At 39.7% G+C, this 23,219-nt stretch overlaps 2 protein-coding genes across 2 annotated transcripts; both read left to right on the forward strand.

Annotated features, from left to right (window-relative positions):
* The first annotated feature begins 1,838 nt into the window (after positions 1-1,838).
* On the forward strand, positions 1,839-4,565 carry LOC115663762 (heat stress transcription factor A-6b-like). The gene is made up of 2 exons (XM_030585739.2): positions 1,839-2,656; positions 3,143-4,565. Exons 1-2 carry the CDS (start codon positions 2,345-2,347, stop codon positions 3,962-3,964), a joined length of 1,134 nt encoding a protein of 377 aa, XP_030441599.2. The 5' UTR covers positions 1,839-2,344; the 3' UTR covers positions 3,965-4,565.
* Positions 4,566-15,745: 11,180 nt separating this feature from the next.
* Positions 15,746-20,587, forward strand: LOC130138203 (heat stress transcription factor A-6b-like). The gene is made up of 2 exons (XM_056311583.1): positions 15,746-16,563; positions 19,165-20,587. The coding sequence occupies exons 1-2, from the start codon at positions 16,252-16,254 to the stop codon at positions 19,984-19,986; spliced, it is 1,134 nt and encodes a 377-aa protein (XP_056167558.1). The 5' UTR covers positions 15,746-16,251; the 3' UTR covers positions 19,987-20,587.
* Positions 20,588-23,219: the final 2,632 nt, after the last annotated feature.

Genomic DNA, 23,219 nt, shown 5'->3' on the forward strand with positions numbered 1-23,219 from the left:
CTGCACTCCACAAAGTTCGAATCTCTCGGTTTAATTAATCAATTCCTCTTTTCGGTCGTCTCATATAGAATAAGAGAAATTGACATTGCAGCCGACTTTGAATCCATTGGTCATACGATAGATCGAGCTGATAAATATTATCCCGAAAAAACTCATTTCGTTCGTTAAGTATGAGGCGCACTTTCAACTTCTAAGACTTATCCTGTTTTCTCGAAGAAGGTCTCGTGATTCGTGATTTGAGTAATATGGTGCCCGAACTTTTAGAGTACCGACAGACAAGTCGATCGTGAGTTCAATGACTAGATTACTCAGATTGTGAAGTCGAGAATTATATTCGAAATAGCAATTTTGCGTTTATACTTTGTATCGAGGGATAATAGCATAAATGGTCCGTGAACTTTGGTCTGACGTACAATATCATCCCCGAGCTTTCAATTTGTACAATGAAGTCCCTCAATGTTAGTCAATGTATAGTGTCATTCCTGGATTTTTAATTTCTCCTATATGGTCTTTGAACTATCGATAAATGCTCAATATTCTCTCTAAACTATATGAAAATGTTTAAAAACTCGAAGACTGAATTGAACAAATTAAAAGTTTAGGGACGATATCGCACATTCAATCAAAATTCAGGAGGTCATTTGTGTCATTTCCCTTCTATCTATGGAATGCTAATCTACAAGAGTAGATTTGGGTAAAGATATGTCTAAAAATGGGAATTTTTTGTAGCTCCTTTTGCTTACGTGGGGGGGAGAGAAAAGAGATTGAAAAAGACACGTATATATATTGTCTCATGATCTTGAGGAAAAATGATATGTAAACATATATAATGACAAACGGTGGAGACGTGTCTATCTGTCTAAGAACCATGTGCATTGGGCAAATCAAGGGTTCCCACGTACGCTTCTAGCCAAATCTAGGGCTTGGATTGGATGCTGCAAAAAACTTTAAACGAAAAGAGGGGAAGGCATCCCCCACTACTTTTCCCAAAGGAGAAAGGGGCAAAACAATATCTGATGCCACTTTTGTCTTCTGTTTGCACGAAAGATCTCAACTTTAGTGAAGGTCGTCGTCGTCGTCATCATCATCATCAATTAAAGAGAGAATTCCCAAACACTGGACCCTCCATCACTGTTGCCCCACGCATTCCCATCTCTAAATTTTCTTGAAAATTTGGGATCACGAAAAGCACAGCAATTGGTTTGTTTTTTTCAATATTTGCCAAGACATGGTGTGAGGGCAAAATTTAGGACATTATTCGGATTTCAAAAGATTCTGAAAAGCCGCTTGTGTGTGTTTGCATATCGATATTTGTATGGATTGAAAGTTTCGGAACTCTCGAATTAAGAAAAAAGTCAAAATCCCTCCGCCGCATGATAGAGTTAAGTAAAAAGTAAATATTGAAGCCATGTTTTAGTCCAAGTTTTCAGTCTCCTTTTAATACAAATTTTATTTGTAAGAACTCTCGTAATGGATAATTTCTCCGATTTTCCATTGAATTAGAAATTAAAAAGGGGAGGGGGGGGGGGGGAGTTTCTCTCATAATTTAGATTGAAGCATTCTTGCAAAACTCAGTTACCCTATTTATTTTCCCGTCAGACTTTTATCGAGTGATAACCTTAAAATTCACTGTCAAGTGAGTGATTAACCCAAAAAAAAGAGGAAAAATTTGATGAATAAAAACTAATAAAAAAAATTTCCAAAGCAAGACCAAGGAGCCAAATACTTTTCTTAATAAGGGCAGGAGAAAAATGATTAAAAAAAAAAAGAAAAAAAAAGGAAACTTGGGTATATATAAATAGCTAAAAGACCATAGTTTCACACTTGGCTCTCTCATTTTTGGTCTCCCTTCTTCTGTTTCCCTTTTTCCTCTCAGCCTTCCTTCCTTCTCCAACACAGCATATGCTCCATACCTCAGCAGCTCAAACTCTTCCTCCTCCACTTTTGGCTCAAAAGCTCACTCCAACATCTTCAATCTCACCTTGTCTCCAATCCCTTTTTCTCTTCATCTTCAATTCCTATACTATCTGGGAAGATTCTTGTCCTATATATACTTTTTAAAACCTGAATAAAGATGAAAGGAAATGGGTCTTCACTGGATTAGTATGTTCTTGCTCTGGCTCGACTCATCTGTCAAGATCCTCCACATGCAGTCCTTGTTTCTGATCTTTTCCTGCATTTTCGAGCACCCATTTGAGAGGATCTGAGAATAACCCCACCAAAGAAGCACAAGATCTTGAGCCAAAGCTGCAGTTCTTCCTTCTTGGGTGCTCAAAAATCAAGACCCGCTGGAGACAAAATTCCATTAGCTCATGCAATCAACACACCAGCAAATAGATCAATCATGAATAACCCTCAAGTTCAAGAGAAGAAGGAGCGTTCGGGAGGAGTCGCCTCTTCTTCATCTTCTTCTCCATTTACTACTGCAAATGCAATTCCTCGGCCCATGGAGGGCCTCCATGATTTGGGCCCGCCTCCGTTCCTCACCAAGACATATGAGATTGTGGATGACCCGACCTCCGACCACATAGTCTCTTGGAGCAAGGGTAACAACAGCTTTGTGGTGTGGGATGCTCAGGCCTTTGCCATGTCCCTCTTGCCCAGATACTTCAAGCACAACAACTTCTCTAGCTTCATCAGGCAGCTCAATACCTATGTAAGTTTGTTGATCTAATCTGCTTCATTTAAGATTCATTGGAAGTGATGTAGGGTGATTTTTTTTTGCTGTGTAGGGTGTAGGGTTGGTCTTAGATGGGACTAGAAATTTACTCCCGTTGTTCATTGATGTTAATGAAGCTCCTGGAACACAGTATAAATTTGTACTTTTCTGAATATTATAATGATTAAGTAAAGCCCTTTTGCTCTCTAAGTGGACTGTTTGTGTCTTTAATTAATTGAGTAAAAAGCAGAAAGATCCAGACTGTCCGTGCCTTTAATTTGTGTTAGCTTCTTTCGTCATATATAAGCAGCGCACACAGCGACACAATTAGTGTCAGACTTTCTCATATCAAAAGTTAATTTAACAATTGTTATCACATGTGAAGCTCTTCCCGGAAGTTCTAGACATGACAATAGCATATTAACATTTTAGTCTCTCCATCGATTTTCAAACACTGGACTATACTATTTTTGGATGGTTTAGGGCTTTAGAAAGGTTGATCCAGATAGGTGGGAGTTTGCTAATGAAGGTTTCCTAAGAGGGAAAAAATATCTCCTTAAAACCATTAAGAGGAGAAGAACCACTCATGTAGTACCCCACAATTCACAGCAAGTGCTCGACCCGTGCATTGAAGTAGGCAGATTTGGGCTCGACGGAGAGATCGACCGGTTGAAGCGCGACAAGCAGGTCTTGATGATGGAGCTGATCAAGCTTAGGCAGCAACAGCAGACCTCCAGGACTTGTCTCCAAGTGATGGAACAAAGGCTCAAGAAGACGGAAAGGAAGCAACACCAGATGATGAACTTCTTGGCGAGAGCGATGAAGAATCCCGATTTTCTACAGCAATTGGTCCAAGAGAAGGACAGGAGGAAGGAGCTCGAGGAAGTGTTTGGGAAGAACAAGAGGAGGCGCTCGATTGATCAAGGGCCAAGTAACGTGAGCCTCTGCGATGATGATGTTCAACTAGTCCATAATAATGAACCAGGTATAGCTACTTTTGTTAAGGTTGGACCTCAAAATTTTGGAGATATCGATGAATTCGAAGGGTTTGAGCTTGAGAAAATTGCTTTGGACATGGTTGGAGGAATTGGTGTAAGTCAATGTAATAATGTAGAGGAAGATCAGATAGGATTAGTGGAAGAGAATGAGAATAGAGGTAATAAAGCACTTGATGAAGTCTTTTGGGAAGATTTGTTGAACGAGGGCATTGAACAAGCTGGCTTACTTGGTGTTGGAGGTGACGAGGACGGGGAAGACGTGAATGTCTTGGCTGAGCAGCTGGGATACTTGAGCTCTAATCCGTAACTTGAGCGAAGCTTAAAGCTTTGTTCATGAAAGATCCTTGCATAGATGATTGACCCGATTCAAGCAATCCAAGCTGTATGCCGGCTCTAATTGTTGGTTTAGTGCATTCGGTTTACGTTCTCTTCGGCTGTATGGATTAAGTATCTATCGAAGAATCACACACTTAGTCTTTGGTTGCGTTGGATACAACTACAAGGACCTTTCTATGAAAGTGCCAGTTCTTCTTGTTATTGACAGGAGATTACTGCATACTTCACAGATGACTTCTATAGTGTATGCAAAGTAAGCTGTGCTCATTTCACTTAGTTACTCTTTGGACAAGATCCTCAGTTTTAGAGAACAAGGTGGCCGGAGTATATCACAATTTAAGAACGAGATCGTCAGCCTTATGTGTTCCAAGTTCACAAAAAAGCACGAGGTGCAAACTGGAATTAGTTATGATTCATTGTTATCTTTCTTTACCAACGTTGTTCCATCCTCTGACTTTTATCAACTGAGCGTGCAAACTGTAGTTGCAACTTGTTATCCAATTTCATTGTGTCGTTGGGTGATTTATCTTGAGCATACTGTTCATAGATAGTAGTCTTCTGTCTTCAGCAAATTACAACTGACATACCATTCTTATTTTGAGTGCGCATGCAATCCGATAAACATACAATCTGATATCAAAATCGAGACCGGTGTATATAAAATCATTTTAGAGTTTAGTGCGTGGCTATTTTCTCTAAAAGTTTAAGCTATCAAAATATACTTGATATGTTTGCTGAAGTAGATTGCAACTCGATTGTAAGAATTGAACTTTCATTGCATTGTATTTTTCTCTAGAATGCTGAATTTTTTTTTTGGAGTAAATATCATGTCCCCTTGGTGAAATAGAAATATGGTTTGCGCGAGTACTGTTAAGATCTAATTAGTATCTTAAAATGTGGTTATTTTATAAGTAGATCTCGAATGAACAAATGTCCGAATCTCTATACGCACATGAGCATAACTTTCTTTTGAATCACAATGGACATAATAATTCTATTCTTATGGGCTTAAGCTATTAGAATATGCTGTATATGTTTGCTGAAGTAGAATAGATAAATTGCAACAGGATTATCTTGGCAATTAGACTTGAACTTTCATTGCGCCGTATCTTTCTCTAGAACGCCCTACTTTTCAATTAAATATCATGCCCTCTTGGTGAAAAAAATTGCTTCGCACAAGTACCGTTATGATCCGAGCTCGAAATGCAATTATTTTATAAGTAAATTTGAATGACCAAATTTCTGAATTTCTGTATCGCACGTGAACATAACTTTTTTTTTTTTGAATCAGGCGAGGACATAATCATTATTTTATTTTTTGTTGCGTATGGGATTAGCTCTTAGATTGACATAAACTTTATTTTCATATATTACTGCGGCTTTTCCACTTTATAGAGACTTCCAGCTTTCAGTCATTTCCAAGGAATTGTGGTCTTGTCGAACGATGATTATGCTTGGTTAGGATCTACCACATTCCAGGCTTAATAGTGGGTAATAAACATGGAAAGGTGTGCATTGCACTGTTTTATTGAGCACATTACTGGGAGACAAGTCATTAATCGTAAAATCATAAAACATACAGAAGTAGTAAGTGCAAACTGCCAATTTGTCCAAAAGTGGACAAAAATGAAGCGAATTTCGGATATAGAAGGACGAAAATGAAGAGTCACCAAGCGAACAATTTCGTTCGGTTTGGTTCGGTTACTCTCACTCTCGGACAGATGGTAGAGCCCGAACCTACGAACAGACATATCTGTTCGAAACAAAAGGAATAAATTCGGGAAAAAATAAAATCGACGGGAACCCGGGCCCGGCCCGATCCGAGCCGAGCCGGCCAGACGGCCGGCGGCGGCGCGCAGGGGGCGGGGGGAAACCGACCCAGCTTGGCGTAGGTCCTCTCTCTTCCACAAAAGTAGGGTACCCCTTAGGGCCCAAACCCATTTGAGAGGCTCAACTATTTAAATCCATCTCCAATCTTTCTTCTATTTAATGTGGGACTCCTCCATCCACACCTCTTATTCACTTTACAAGGGATTTGTACCCAAAATTCCAACAATCCCCAACATGAATAAGAGATTCAGTTTTTCCCGACTCTTCATATATGCATGAGATGCAATGTGCGATTATTCCATGAGAAAACGTTGCATCAGGATAAGTAGTCTGAGACTTTGAACTTTCCTTAGTGAAACCTATCGGACTTACTCGGTCAATCAGTAGACTTGATGTCTTTGAACTGTCGACCTTTGGTGTAAGCCTGGACAATGAAAATCACACAACTGTTTCTCGAACAAAATTGGTTCTCACTGTTGTGTTCGTTTTGGCCATGAACACCGTCTGGTCTCATGAGTGTTTTAGAGAATTCGGCCTTTTCAATTCTCACAGAAGCGGCCCTCACTTCACACTCACATAGGTGATTTCTGAACATGTAGTATATCATATACTCAATTTAGAATCATTAAAAGCTTTTGCTTAACATTCACATATTAGTACTGTCTTCGTCCGGGAATGAGTCAAAAATTTGACAGTACTCTACACTGTCTTCATAATTTAGTTGTCCCTTTGAATCTAGATCTTGGGATCTCTAGTCAACTAGGTAGGGTTTCCGCTATGATGACTTGTTTATAGGCCTTAAACTCATTCCCCTTGATGTTTTCGCAACCATCTCTCTAGTTAGGCCTTTTGTCAATGGATCCGCAACATTATCTTTTGACTTCACATAGTCAATGGTGATAATTCTACTAGAAAGAAGTTGTCTTACTGTGTCATGTCTTCGACGTATGTGTCGAGACTTACTGTTATACATGACATTCCTTGCCCTTCCTATTGCCGCTTGACTGTCACAATGTATACAAACAGCGGGCACTGGTTTAGGCCAATTAGGAATATCTTCCAAGAAATTTCGAAGCCACTCTGCTTCTTCACCGGCTTTATTCAAAGCAATAAATTCTGATTCTATAGTGGATCTAGCAATACAAGTTTTTTTGGATGATTTCCAAGACACTGCCGCCCCACCAAGTGTGAATACATATCCACTTGTCGATTTTGTGTCTTTAGTGCCGGTTATCCAATTTGCATCACAGTATCCTTCAAGTACCGCTGGATATTCTGTGTAATGCAAAGCATAATCTTGAGTATGCTTTAAGTAGCCCAATAAACGTTTCATAGCTTTCCAATGATTTTCATTTGGACTAACTGTAAATCGACTTAGCTTGCTAATCGCACAAGCTATGTCTGGCCTAGTACAGTTCATGACATACATTAAACTGCCTAGTATACTAGCATACTCATTTTGAGCCTTACTTTCACCAGTATTCTTTGAAAGATGTAAATTAACATCTATCGGGGTACTTACTGGTGATATGCCTAAATTCTTGCTTTTTTCAGAATCGTCTCTATATAATGGGACTGTGGTAAAGCTAATCCTCCAGATGTCTTATGGATTTTAACTCCTAAAATAACATCTGCAACCCCCATATCATTCATATCAAATTTACTTGTGAGCATGCGTTTGGTCGCCTTAACAACCTCACTATCGCTGCCCATTATAAGCATGTCGTCTACATATAAGCACAAAATGGCAAAACCATTATGAGTGTTCTTAACATATACACATTTATCACACTCATTAATCTTAAAACCATTCGACAACATGACTTGGTCGAATTTAGCATGCCATTGTTTTGGTGCTTGTTTCAATCCATAGAGTAACTTGATAAGCCGACATACTTTCTTCTCTTGTCTTGGAACAATGAACCCTTCGGGTTGTTCCAAATATATTTCTTCTTCCAAATCCCCATTTAAGAAAGCCGTTTTCACATCCATTTGATGGATTTCAAGCCTATTCACCGCTGCTATGGCAATTAGCATCCTTATAGATGTAATTCTAGTAACGGGTGAATAAGTATCGAAATAATCAAGACCTTCTCGTTGCTTGTATCCTTTTACTACAAGCCCAGCCTTATATTTATCAATAGTACCATCCGCTTTCATTTTCCTCTTGAAAATCCACTTACATTGTAGTGATTTATTACCAGGAGGAAGGTCAACCAATTCCCATGTATGGTTTGACAAGATGTGTAACAGTCTGAATTTTCGATCCTTTTCCCGGGATTCATGAAATGAATTTGATCAATGCACTTATAGTGAGATCTCACCCGGAAATGCGCATTCACGGGATGCTAACCTTAGGGGTAGGGCTATTACGGGATTGAGTTCGCACGACCAAAGAACTCGACCTGGGTTCGATCTTCGACCATATCGATTGACGAGGGAATGTTTTGAGCCAACCGAGACCGATCTATTTGATTGATCGTGTCCAAAGGGCACTAGTGACAGACCCTCGCAATTATATGACAATCGAGGTCGTCTCGGGTGGAGTAAACTTAAAAGTGATTTGACTTAGTATCGGTCACGGGTCGAGAGCGCATAATCCCAATGAGCCACCCGTTAGCCAGAGATAAGCTAAAGTTGCGATTGCTCGATTTTAGTCATTTCTTGGAATTCGGGCCCGGGAATCGAGAATTTTGAAAGTGACAATTTTGGACAGCCGATGACGTTTTTGGCTTGGCCAACCTTGGGGCCACCCATTTCTGCAAAAAAATGGATTTCGGTCCGGGACCCGGAAAATGACGATTTTGCCCCTCTGGTCACCGATGGCGATTCTGAAGTCGTTTGAGGTTATTTTTCGAGGCTAGTGTCATTTTGGGGTGGCCACGCATACCAGGAGTCGTTTTGGCCAAAAATTGGAATTTCGACAAAAATTGGAAAAATAATATTATTTTATTCCCGAGACTTTGACGTGGATTTTCGAGGGCTTGCGCGGTGAATTTCGCGATTCCGACGCGATATTATGTTGGCCACGCACATATGGAACACGTATGTGCGAAAATTGGAATTTTGGTTCGGGATCGGAAAATTACGAAAATACCCCTAGGCCATTTTTAATTAATTCCGAAATTTGGATTAATTTTGGGATTAACCAAGGTGAGTTAGGCTTAACTCAGGTCTGGTCAACCATGGTTAAGAGCAAATGACCATTCTACCCCTAAATTATTGGATGAGAAGGAAAGAAAGCCATTGGATCAAGGGCAAAATTGTCCTAAGGCACTAGATTGTGACACTTGGATCCCACTAAGCTATCTTTGACCCATTTGACCAGATAGTCTTCTCTCTCTCTCTCTCGTGCAGACCCATTCAGCCATTTTTTCCCCAGAATTTTCCTCTTCTTCTTCACGTTTTTGGTTCCGCATCCGTTTTCGCCATTTTCTAGATCGCATTCACGCCGAACAGACCCGGTAGTCTTTGCCCCCACCAAGCCAACATCACCAAAGCAACCATTTCCACCTCGTGCAGCCACCACAGCCCAGTTTTTGTCCAAAAATGCCTTGTTTCTCTGTTTTTCTCTTTCCTGTCTCGCAAACAAGATCGCACGGAGCTTCGCCGGAGCTCCGATCGCTGGTCCGTCGACACCCGGCCGTCCAGCCCTCTCCGTACGTTGCCGTCCAAGCCACAGTCCGTAAGTGTCCCCGACGGGGTGCATTCACCGTCCGTACGGATCACTTTCACGCCGAGCCGTCGGGCCGTGGTGCCACGGCACCTCTCCGCCACCGTCCACTACGTCCGTACAAGTGTCCGTACGGAGTGGTACTGTTCATCGCGTCCGTGCGGAACACTGTTCACCCCGTCCGTACATCGCCGGCGACGCTGCTGCCGCTGTCCCGGCCCGTTCCAGCCCCGTTCTGTCTCGCCTTTTTGGGTAAGTGTCTCCCCCAAAAACTGCCTAGGAGCTCGGGTATTTCTAGACTCATTTAGGACCCGGTTTAGGCGATTTGTGACTGTTTTAGGGCTGTTCGGGACTGATTTGAGTGACTGATTATTTGGTGGTTGCGGATGATTAGGCGAAGAATTTTGAGGTTTAGGGAGCTTGGATTAGGGCTGTGATGTTGGGGTTTGATCGGAATTAATTTGTGCGATTAATTAATGGGATTGTGCCTTGAATGGAAATTTGTGCGTGGTTGTGTGATTGTGCTTGTTGGTTGGCTTGGAAATCGTTGTGGGCTGATTTGGTTTGTGCATTGGGCTGAATGTGTGTGGTGGCGTGCCGTGTTTATGTAGCCGTGAAGTGTGGTGATATGGTGATGTGAATGTGCATTGAATTCGCGTGCCGACAGCGTGTGGTTAAATGGTGCGTGTTCGTGTGACGAGAATGCGAAATTATGGAATGTGTGTGAAGTGTGTATGTTTGGCAGTGTGTATGTTTGGCAGTGTGTTTGTGTGGTGGCGTGGTACGTGTGGAGAGTGTGGAACGAAGGTTTGGAAATGTGGGATTGGTTGGAAAGGATCCGTCCTGAGGCGTGTTCGTTTACGCGGGACGATGCCGTCCCTGACGAGGTGACGATGCCCGGCCTGACGAGGTGTCGATGCCTGACGTGGTCAGAAGACCGTTGGCATGATGCGTTTTACGCGGGCGCGGTAGAAGGAAAGTGTGTGTAGGATTCCGTCCTGAGGCGTGTACGTTTACGCGGGACGATGCCGTCCCTGACGAGGTGACGATGCCCGGCCCGACGGGGTGACGATGCCTGACGAGGTCAGAAGACCGTTGGCTTGATGCGTTTTACGCAGGCGCGGTAGTGGTGGAAAGGTTGAGAATGAGTGGGATTTGGCAAGACAAGCGAGAGGATTGTGGAAAGTGACGCATGGTGTGAGTAGCGTGCGAGTGTGTTTGTATCGCGTGATGTGATGCTTAATTATGGGGTAGAAACTGCTAGGCACGGTATGGGACGTGCCCAAGTGGTTTCTATCTTATAATTGAGGCACGCGCGTCTGTGATTCCTTCTTGTGATGTGTTGGCTGTGTTATTGTCTAACGTGCGGGAACGTGCGTAATGGATTCCAGGTAGGGTCGCATGTGATTGTTAGTTTGGCCGATCGTTGTGTGTTATGTGTGTTTTCGTCTGGTGGTACGTGAGTGCCTACGTGGGATTTGGGGTTGTACACTTATTGAGATTCGTCTCACGGTTGTATAACCGCCACTTTCAGACCCCCGGCCCTAAACCCGGGAAGTGCGCCTTTTCTCTTTGGAAGTCCGGGGAGCTGCTGTTGGTGCCCAGTGGAGCTGCAGGTGAGTTCTAGAGATTCAAGCCAGAGATTCAGAAGCAGACTGGAGGAGGGCAATCCTTAGGTTTTTCCTTAAGGTTTTAGTGGTTGTATAACTTGGGTTATCCGATAGTGAAATTAAGATAACCAAACCCCTGAACTTTTGTTTAAACGGTGACCGAGGATGTTAGTCCGTATTTATGTCGTAATATGATGTTTGTATATTTGGTGTTGTATGAATATGTGGTTCTTTGGATTGTTCTGTTGTTCTACCCCGTTGTCGTCATTATTTGTCCGGGGTTTTGTTATTCGCTTCCGCATGTGGCTCTGATGTTTGGGTTGGGTCGGCGACGTTCCTGGGACGTCGCATCATTTCGACCGGAGCAGGGGATGCCGCGAGCTCGTTAGGGTTCGGGACGTGACAAGATGGATTCAACTTCACTATTGATAGCTTCTTTCCAGAACGGGGCTTCTGGCGATGTCACAGCTTCTTTGAATGTCTGAGGCTCATTCTCTAACAGATACGTTAAGAATTCAGGTCCAAAAGTCGTGGAAGTCCTTTGTCTTTTACTACGTCTAGGTTCATCCTCCATTGGATCACTTCTAGATATAGTATCTCGAGGCCTCTTATTATTATCAATTGGCTCATATACTATGTTATACGGAAATATATTTTCAAAGAACGAAGCGTCCCTTGATTCAATGATCGTATTAACATGTATATCTGGGATCTCTGACTTGTGAACAAGAAAACGATATGCATTGCTATTTTGAGCATATCCGATAAAAACACAGTCAACAGTCTTTGGTCCTATCTTAACCTTTTTAGGCTTAGGAACCGCAACCTTAGCCAAACACCCCCACACTTTGAGATAATTCAAGTTAGGCATTCTGTCTTTCCATTTCTCATAGGGAGTTTGTTGTGTCCTTTTGTGGGGTACTCTATTTAAAATAAAATTCGCCGTCAAAACAGCTTCCCCCCACAAATTTTGCGGTAAACCAGAACTGTTCAACAATGCATTCATTGTTTCCTTTAGGGATCGATTTTTCCTTTCCGCCACACCATTTGATTGTGGTGTATAAGGAGCAGTTCTTTGGTGAACGATACCAAACTCAGTACAAATTTCCTCAAAAGGAAATTCATATTCACCTCCTCTATCACTCCTTATTATTTTAATTTTCTTATTCAACTGAGTTTCAACTTCGGACTTATAAGTTCTAAAAGCATTCATAGCCTCATCTTTGCTACTAAGCAAATAAATATAACAATACCTCGAGCAGTCATCTATAAAAGTGATAAGATACTTATTACCACCTCTTGACGATATTGATTTCATATCGCATATATCTGGGTGAATTAAATCTAAAGGTTCTGTAACTCTATTATCTACAGAATGGAAATGAGGCTTAGAAAATTTAGATTCAACACACACTTGACATTTCTCACTTGGACAGTCAAACTTCGGCAATAGTCCCATATTCATTAATTTCTTTATCGACTTATAGTTAACGTGTCCTAGTCTAACATGCCAAATATTAGAAGACTCAAGCACATAAGTAGAAGCAACTTTATTCAAATCATCCTTGGTTACAACAGTCATTACATTCAGCTTGAACAAACCATCACTCAGATAACCCTTTCCTACATACATCTCATTTTTGGAGAGTACAAACTTATCAGATACAAAAACCAACTTGAAGCCATTTTTGCTAAGGAGAGATCCAGATACTAAATTCTTGCGAACATCTGCCACATGCAGAACATTATTTAGTGTCACAATCTTTCCAGATGTCATCTTTAGAGCAATCTTTCCGACACCTTCAACCTTAGAGGTTGATGAATTACCCATATAAAGTTTTTCATCACCCCCCACAGTTGTGTAGGACGAGAACATCGATATGTTTGTACAGATATGACGAGTTGCTCCAGTATTAATCCACCACTCCTTGGGGTTTCCCACCATATTATACTCGGATATCATAGCAGTCAGATTAATATCATCAACACCATTGGAAATCTCTTGCACCACATTAGCCTGAGTTTTCTGTCTTTTCTTGGCTTTGCAGTCTTTGGCTCGATGTCCAGACTTGTCACAGTTGAAGCACTTGCCAACGAACTTCTTCAGGCCTTGGGTGAATCCCTCTCCAGACTTGCTAGGCATTTTCCTCTTCTTGTTGGGTTTCGATCCTTCTTCGACAACATTGGCCTTTGAATCATATCATAAATCATAATTTATATCCAACGTTAATTTTACGTTCTCCGAAGCCATATTAAGCCGGTTCAACTAGCTACCGATTTGATTACCTGCTCAGCCTTTTCTTGAACTGGGTTTACCGGCCCGATCGGCGAACGAGTACCGACACGAATGATCTTTCTGTCGATTCAATCGGGAGAGCGTCAGGCTAGCTCTCGCCCTTCTGACGTTCTAGGGAAAAGGGCAGTACTATTGGATGAAATCGAAGAATTTCTGCGAAAACGAGTCTACCCGACGGTTTTAGAGGTCGAATTCGCATTCGATTTCGAACAGATCGGTGTGTCGAACGAGCGTGGAGCACGCCTCTAAAGTCTGAACTTACCGACATCATAAGTTAATTGTCAATAATATTTTAATATTTTTTTATCGGGGAGCCAAGGTCGCGGCACGTGTACCCATGTTGGTGAGTCATGATGTCTGAAAAAAGAAAGGATCTGCACCCATCAGACGGTGCCACGGCATAAAGCGCATGCCTCTTTTGGCATAAACAATTTTTGGGTGCACCAGATATTTCCAAGTGGCCTATTATTAGAAAGAACGACAAATATTATAAAATTGAAAGGGACCCGTTCGTGCTGCATTCCACAAAGTTCGAATCTCTCGGTTTAATTAATCAATTCCTCTTTTCGGTCGTCTCATATAGAATAAGAGAAATTGACATTGCAGCCGACTTTGAATCCATTGGTCATACGATAAATCGAGCTGATAAATATTATCCCGAAAAAACTCATTTCGTTCGTTAAGTACGAGGCGCACTTTCAACTTCTAAGACTTATCCTGTTTTCTCGAAGAAGGTCTCGTGATTCGTGATTTAAGTAATATGGTGCCCGAACTTTTAGAGTACCGACAAACAAGTCGATCGTGAGTTCAATGACTAGATTACTTAGATTGTGAAGTCGAGAATTATATTCGAAATAGCAATTTTGCGTTTATACTTTGTATCGAGGGATAATAGCATAAATGGTCCGTGAACTTTGGTCTGACGTACAATATCATCCCCGAGCTTTCAATTTGTACAATGAAGTCCCTCAACGTTAGTCAATGTATAGTGTCATTCCTGGACTTTTATTTTCTCCTATATGGTCTTTGAACTATCGATAAATGCTCAATATTCTCTCTAAATCATATGAAAATATTTAAAAACTCAAAGAATGTATTGAACAAATTAAAAATTTAGGGACGATATTGCACATTAAATTAAAATTCATGGGTCATTTGCGTCATTTCCCTTCTATCTATGAAATGCTAATCTACAAGAGTAGATTTGGGTAAAGATATGTCTAAAAATGGGAATTTTTTGTAGCTCCTTTTGCTTACGTGGGGGGGAGAGAAAAGAGATTGAAAAAGACACCAATATATTGTCTCATATTCTTGAGGAAAAATGATATGTAAACATATATAATGACAAACGGTGGAGACGTGTCTATCTGTCTAAGAACCGTGTGTTGGGCAAATCAAGGGTTCCCACGTACGCTTCTAGCCAAATCTAGGGCTTGGATTGAATGCTGCAAAAAACTAAAACGAAAAGGGGAAGGCATCCCCCACTACTTTTCCCAAAGGAGAAAGGGCAAAAAAATATCTGATGCCACTTTTGTCTTCTGTTTGCACAAAAGATCACAACTTTAGTGAAGGTCGTCGTCCTCATCATCATCATCATCAATTAAAGAGAGAATTCCCAAACACTGGACCCTCCATCACTGTTGCCCCACGCATTCCCATCTCTAAATTTTCTTGAAAATTTGGGATCACGAAAAGCACAGCAATTGGTTTGTTTTTTCAATATTTGCCAAGACATGGTGTGAGGGCAAAATTTAGGACACATTTCGGATTTCAAAAGATTCTGAAAAGCCGCTTGTGTGTGTTTGCATATCGATATTTGTATGGATTGAAAGTTTCGGAACTCTCGGATTAAGAAAAAGTCAAAATCCCTCCGCCGCATGATAGAGTTAAGTAAAAAGTAGATATTGAAGCCATGTTTTAGTCCAAGTTTTCAGTCTCCTTTTAATACAAATTTTATTTGTAAGAACTCTCGTAATGGATAATTTCTCCGATTTTCCATTGAATTAGAAATTAAAAAGGGGAGGGGGGGGGGGGGAGTTTCTCTCATAATTTAGATTGAAGCATTCTTGTAAAACTCAGTTACCCTATTTATTTTCCTATCAGACTTTTATCGAGTGATAACCTTAAAATTCACTGTCAAGTGAGTGATTAACCAAAAAAAAGAGGAAAATTTTGATGAATAAAAACTAATAAAAAAAATTTCCAAAGCAAGACCAAGGAGCCAAATACTTTTCTTAATAAGGGCAGGAGAAAAATGATTAAAAAAAAAAAAGAAAAAAAAAAGGAAACTTGGGTATGTATAAATAGCTAAAAGACCATAGTTTCACACTTGGCTCTCTCATTTTTGGTCTCCCTTCTTCTGTTTCCCTTTTTCCTCTCAGCCTTCCTTCCTTCTCCAACACAGCATATGCTCCATACCTCAGCAGCTCAAACTCTTCCTCCTCCACTTTTGGCTCAAAAGCTCACTCCAACATCTTCAATCTCACCTTGTCTCCAATCCCTTTTTCTCTTCATCTTCAATTCCTATACTATCTGGGAAGATTCTTGTCCTATATATACTTTTTAAAACCTGAATAAAGATGAAAGGAAATGGGTCTTCACTGGATTAGTATGTTCTTGCTCTGGCTCGACTCATCTGTCAAGATCCTCCACATGCAGTCCTTGTTTCTGATCTTTTCCTGCATTTTCGAGCACCCATTTGAGAGGATCTGAGAATAACCCCACCAAAGAAGCACAAGATCTTGAGCCAAAGCTGCAGTTCTTCCTTCTTGGGTGCTCAAAAATCAAGACCCGCTGGAGACAAAATTCCATTAGCTCATGCAATCAACACACTAGCAAATAGATCAATCATGAATAACCCTCAAGTTCAAGAGAAGAAGGAGCGTTCGGGAGGAGTCGTCTCTTCTTCATCTTCTTCTCCATTTACTACTGCAAATGCAATTCCTCGGCCCATGGAGGGCCTCCATGATTTGGGCCCGCCTCCGTTCCTCACCAAGACATATGAGATTGTGGATGACCCGACCTCCGACCACATAGTCTCTTGGAGCAAGGGCAACAACAGCTTTGTGGTGTGGGATGCTCAGGCCTTTGCCATGTCCCTCTTGCCCAGATACTTCAAGCACAACAACTTCTCTAGCTTCATCAGGCAGCTCAATACCTATGTAAGTTTGTTGATCTAATCTGCTTCATTTAAGATTCATTGGAAGTGATGTAGGGTGATTTTTTTTTGCTGTGTAGGGTGTAGGGTTGGTCTTAGATGGGACTAGAAATTTACTCCCGTTGTTCATTGATGTTCACGAAGCTCCTGGAACACAGTATAAATTTGTACTTTTCTGAATATTATAATGATTAAGTAAAGCCCTTTTGCTCTCTAAGGTAGCGAATGATAACCATTCTGTTCCGGAATGAGTTCCTGAACCAGAAATAGATTTTTCTATTTCTGGTTCCTGGATGAGTTTCTGAGAAAAAAAACCCGTTTGATAATGACAAAAAATTTCTATTTCTAGAACAGAAACCCGTTTGATAACAGCACAAAATTTCTATTTCCTGAAATAAAAACCCGTTTGATAAACAACAGAAAATTCTATTTCCAGGAACAAAAATCCATTTTTTTAGAAATGGAATAAAAATAATAAAAAATCCGAAAAATTCATAAAAATCTTTAAAAAAATTCAGAAAATCCCAAAAAATTGAAAAATTCCAGAAAAAATCATCAAAATGTCGAGAAAATAAAAAAATTTTAGATTTCGGGAAAATAGGAAATTTATTGAATTTTTCAAAAAAATCAAGAAATAAAAATTTCAAAACTTCAGAATTGTTTAGAATACAGTGCCACCCACTTTTAGTGAAATTTAAATTTTTAGGTGCCCAAAAAAAATCAAAAAATCAAAAATTTCAAAACTTCACAGAATAGTTTAGAATACATGTGGCCACCCACTTTGAGTGAAATTTAAATATTTTAAGGTGCCCAAAAAAATTCAAAAACTCAAAAATTTCAAAACTTTCTGAGAATGGCTTAGAATACCTGTGGCCACCCACTTTGAGTGAAATTTTAATTTTTGGAGGTGAAAAAAAAGCAAAAAATCAAAAATTTCAAAACTTCACAGAATGACTTAGAATACATGTGGCCATCCACTTTGAGTGAAATTTAAATTTTTTTAGGTGAAAAAAAACATAAAAAATCAAAAATTTCAAAACTTCACAGAACGACTTACAATACCTCTAGCCACCCACTTTGAGTAAAATTTAATTTTTTTTAGATGCCCAAATGGTATTTTTGATTTTTTTTTTGGTTCCTAAAGAAAATTAAATTTCACTCAAAGTGGATGGCCACATGTATTCTAAGCCACTCTGTGAAGTTTTGAAAATTTTTCTTTTTTGCTTATTTTTATTTTTTTTTCGACACCTAAAAAAAATTAAATTTCACTCAAAGTGGGTGGCCACGGGTATTCTAAGCAATTATGTGAAGTTTTTTATTTTTTATTTTTTATTTTTATTTTTATTTTTAGGCACCTAAAAAAATTTAAATTTCGCTTAAAGTGGATGACAACAAGTATTCTAAGCCATTTTGTGAAGTTTTGAAATTTTTTTATTTTTTATTTTTTATTTTTATTTTTTTCGGCACCTAAAAAAATAAAATTTCGCTCGAAGTGGGTGGCCACAGGTATTTTAAGCCATTCTGTAAAGTTTTGAAATTTTTACTTTTTTGCTTATTTTTATTTTTTTGGCATATAAAAAAATTTAAATTTCACTCAAAGTGGGTGGCCACATGTATTTTAAGCTATTCTGTGAAGTTTTGAAATTTTTTATTTTTTTCGGTACCTAAAAAAATTTAAATTTCACTCAAAGTGGATGGCCACAAGTATTCTAAGCCGTTCTGTGAAGTTTTGAAATTTTTGATTTTTTGCTTTTTTTTATTTTTTTCGGCACCTAAAAAAATAAAATTTCGCTCAAATTGGGTGGCCACAGGTATTTTAAGATATTCTGTGAATTTTTTAAATTTTAGAATTTTTTATTTTTTTTTGGCAACTAAAAAAATTAAATTTTGCTCAAAGTGGGTGGCCATAGGTTTTCTAAGCCATTTTGTGAAATTTTGAATTTTTTTTATTTTTATTTATTTTTTTCGGTACCTAAAAAAATTTAAATTTCACTGAAAGTGGGTAGCCACAGATTCTAAACCATTCTGTTAAATTTTGAAATTTTTGATTTTTTACTTTTTTTTCTTACCTCAAAGATCGTGATTTCCATATGAATATGTGTGTTGAAGAAAATGAATTCCTCATAAATGGTTCTCACTTTTGTTCCAGAAATGAAAAACCAACTTTTTTTTGGTTCTCATTTCTGGTTTCAGAATCAGTTTTGGAAGCAAACTTGTCCCGGAAATAGAAAAATGAAATTGCGTTACCAAACGGGTTTCTGGTCCAAAACTGATTCTGGGAACAAAAAATCAGTTCTGAACAGAACCAGAATGGTTTTCATGCAGCACCAAAGTGGACTGTTTGTGTCTTTAATTAATTGAGTAAAAAGCAGAAAGATCCAGACTGTCCGTGCCTTTAATTTGTGTTAGCTTCTTTCGTCATATATAAGCAGCGCACACAGCGACACAATTAGTGTCAGACTTTCTCATATCAAAAGTTAATTTAACAATTGTTATCACATGTGAAGCTCTTCCTGGAAGTTCTAGACATGACAATAGCATATTAACATTTTAGTCTCTCCATCGATTTTCAAACACTGGACTATACTATTTTTGGATGGTTTAGGGCTTTAGAAAGGTTGATCCAGATAGGTGGGAGTTTGCTAATGAAGGTTTCCTAAGAGGGAAAAAATATCTCCTTAAAACCATTAGGAGGAGAAGAACCACTCATGTAGTACCCCACAATTCACGGCAAGTGCTCGACCCGTGCGTTGAAGTAGGCAGATTTGGGCTCGACGGAGAGATCGGCCGGTTGAAGCGCGACAAGCAGGTCTTGATGATGGAGCTGATCAAGCTTAGGCAGCAACAGCAGACCTCCAGGACTTGTCTCCAAGTGATGGAACAAAGGCTCAAGAAGACGGAAAGGAAGCAACACCAGATGATGAACTTCTTGGCGAGAGCGATGAAGAATCCCGATTTTCTACAGCAATTGGTCCAAGAGAAGGACAGGAGGAAGGAGCTCGAGGAAGTGTTTGGGAAGAACAAGAGGAGGCGCTCGATTGATCAAGGGCCAAGTAGCGTGAGCCTCTGCGATGATGATGATCAACTAGTCCAGAACAATGAACCAGGTATAGCTACTTTTGTTAAGGTTGAACCTCGAAATTTTGGAGATGTCAATGAATTCGAAGGGTTTGAGCTTGAGAAAATTGCTTTGGACATGGTTGGAGGAATTGGTGTAAGTCAATGTAATAATGTAGAGGAAGATCAAATAGGATTAGTGGAAGAGAATGAGAATAGAGGTAATAAAGCACTTGGTGAAGTCTTTTGGGAAGATTTGTTGAACGAGGGCATTGAACAAGCCGGCTTACTTGGTGTTGGAGGTGACGAGGACGGGGAAGACGTGAATGTCTTGGCTGAGCAACTGGGATACTTGAGCTCTACTCCGTAACTTGAGCGAAGCTTAAAGCTTTTTTCATGAAAGATCCTTGCATAGATGACTGACCCGATTCAAGGAATGCAAGCTGTATGCCGGCTCTAATTGTTGGTTTAGTGCATTCGGTTTACGTTCTCTTCGGCTGTATGGATTAAGTATCTATCGAAGAATCACACACTTAGTCTTTGGTTACGTTGGATACAACTACAAGGACCTTTCTATGGAAGTGCCAGTTCTTCTTGTTATTGACAGGAGATTACGGCATACTTCACAGATGACTTCTATAGTGTATGCAAAGTAAGCTGTGCTCATTTCACTTAGTTACTCTTTGGACAAGATCCTCAGTTTTAGAGAACAAGGTGGCCGGAGTATATCACAATTTAAGAACGAGATCGTCAGCCTTATGTGTTCCAAGTTCACAAAAAAGCACGAGGTGCAAACTGGAATTAGTTATGATTCATTGTTATCTTTCTTTACCAACGTTGTTCCATCCTCTGACTTTTATCAACTGAGCGTGCAAACTGTAGTTGCAACTTGTCATCCAATTTCATTGTGTCGTTGGGTGATTTATCTTGAGCATACTGTTCATATATAGTAGTCTTCTGTCTTCAGCAAATTACAACTGGCATACCATTCTTATTTTGAGTGCGCATGCAATCCAATAAACATACAATCTGATATCAAAATTGAGACCGGTGTATATAAAATCATTTTAGAGTTTAGTGCGCGGCTATTTTCTCTAAAAGTTTAAGCTATCAAAATATACTTGATATGTTTGCTGAAGTAGATTGCAACTCGATTGCAAGAATTGAACTTTCATTGCATTGTATTTTTCTCTAGAATGCTGAATTTTTTTTTTTGAGTAAATATCATGTCCTCTTGGTGAAATAGAAATATGGTTTGCGCGAGTACTGTTAAGATCTAATTAGTATCTTAAAATGTGGTTATTTTATAAGTAGATCTCGAATGAACAAATGTCCGAATCTCTATACGCACATGAGCATAACTTTCTTTTGAATCACATTGGACATAATAATTCTATTCTTATGGGCTTAAGCTATTAGAATATGCTGTATATGTTTGCTGAAGTAGAATAGATAAATTGCAACAGGATTATCTTGGCAATTAGACTTGGAACTTTCATTGCGCCGTATCTTTCTCTAGAACGCCCTACTTTTCAATTAAATATCATGCCCTCTTGGTGAAAAAAATTGTTTTGCACAAGTACCGTTATGATTCGAGCTTGAAATGCAATTATTTTATAAGTAAATTTGAATGACCAAATTTCTGAATTTCTGTACCGCACGTGAACATAACTTTTTTTTTTTTTTGAATCAGGCGAGGACATAATCATTATTTTATTTTTTGTTGCGTATGGGATTAGCTCTTAGATTGACATAAACTTTATTTTCATATATTACTGCGGCTTTTCCACTTTATAGAGACTTCCAGCTTTCAGTCATTTCCAAGGAATTGTGGTCTTGTCGAACGATGATTATGCTTGGTTAGGATCTACCACATTCCAGGCTCAGTAGTGGGTAATAAACATGGAAAGGTGTGCATTGCACTATTTTATTGAGTACATTACTGGGAGACAAGTCATTAATCAAAAAATCATAAAACATACAGAAGTAGTAAGTGCAAACTGCCAATTTGTCCAAAAGTGGACATGACTTGTACAAAAAATGGATATGCTTCCTCTTTTTGTTCTTGCTATCTCTGTGTATATTTTCTGATTTTATGATCAATGACTTGCCTCCCATTATTGGTCCCCAACGAAACATGGGAATGCGCTCCAGTTTGAAATTTGGGAGTGCATTTTGTTAAACAATTCAAATCGGCATCAGTATAAATATTACAAACAATATAGAACTGTAAAGAAACGAAATTGTAATAACCGAGTAACGAACGATTAATTCGTAACTGTTCCAGTTGAAAAAAAATAAATCAGAAGGCAAAATTGGGCCCGTCGCGAGGCCCACTTTTCGATCCTGGAATCGTGTACGCGGGATGTGCGCTCGCGCCCAAGTTACATCTTGTCGGGCTTTGCACTCCCCTGCGCCTGCGCGCGAGGCAGAGAGTTTCTGCTATGATAGTTATCACTTCAAATAAGTGTAACTGTATATAAAACACTCCATAGCCTTCTTTCTTTTTCGATGTGGGACTAGTATTTTTCCACATCCCACTTCCAACTCAAAGGTGTTCTTTGAGCATCAATTTCTCACTCATTCACCCATCAATTTATCCCATATTTCCAACACATTTTCCTACTTATGCCAAACGTATTGTCTTTGCTTCTAATCCTGGGAAACCCCAACCGAAGCCATACGCATTTCCAGTCCCAAATACCTTAGAATCACAGAGCACTTGATGAGGTCTTTTGGGAAGATTTGTGGAATGAGGGCATTGAACAAACCGGTTTCCATGGTGTTGGAGGTGAAGAGGATGGAGACGACGTGGATGTCTGGGCTGAGCAAGCAGGATACTCGAGCTCTACTCCATAGCTTGAGCTTGCGAAGCTTAAAGCTTTTGTTCATGAGTGATCCTAGCATTGACGATTTACCCGACTCGAGGAAACCAAGATGTATGCCGGCTTTTACATTGTCGATGTAGTGCATTTGCGGATGGTTTGCATTCTCTTGGGCTGTATGGATCGAGTATCTGTCGAAGAATCACGCGCACTGAGTCCTCAACTTTCCATTGGATACAGCTACAAGGACCTTTCGTTGGAAGTGTCAATTCTTGTTATTGACTGGAGATTACTGATACTGACAAACTTCGTAGATGAGCTTCCAGAGTGTACGCAAAGTAGGCAGTGCTGATTCCACTTGGTTACTGCAGTGTTCATATCACTTAGTTTCTGCAGTGCTCATACCACCGAGTTACTCTTTACACAAGATCCTCAGTAATAAAAAAACAAGGTGGGCGGAGTCTATTACAATTTAAGGACGAGATCGGCCTTAAATGGTCCAAGTTCATGAAAAACTGCACGAGTGTCGGCTTGCTGTCGACTCACTATGGTCCCGCCTGCAACGGGAATTGGTTAAGTTTATCGTTATTTTTTCTGCACCAACGTTGTTCCATCATCTGACTTTTTTCAACTGAGCATGCAAGCTGTAGTTGCAACTTGTTACCTAAATTTCATTGTGTTGTTCCGTGATTTATCTTGAGCATACTGCCCCATTTATAGTAATCTTAGGTATGTACGGTTTTCAGCAAATTACAACTGACATATCTCTTAGATTTGA

Source organism: Syzygium oleosum, unplaced genomic scaffold, assembly GCF_021117445.2.
Source record: "Syzygium oleosum isolate NSW1041296 unplaced genomic scaffold, Sole_v2.1 Sole_v2.01, whole genome shotgun sequence".
NCBI classification, from domain to species: Eukaryota; Viridiplantae; Streptophyta; class Magnoliopsida; order Myrtales; family Myrtaceae; genus Syzygium; species Syzygium oleosum.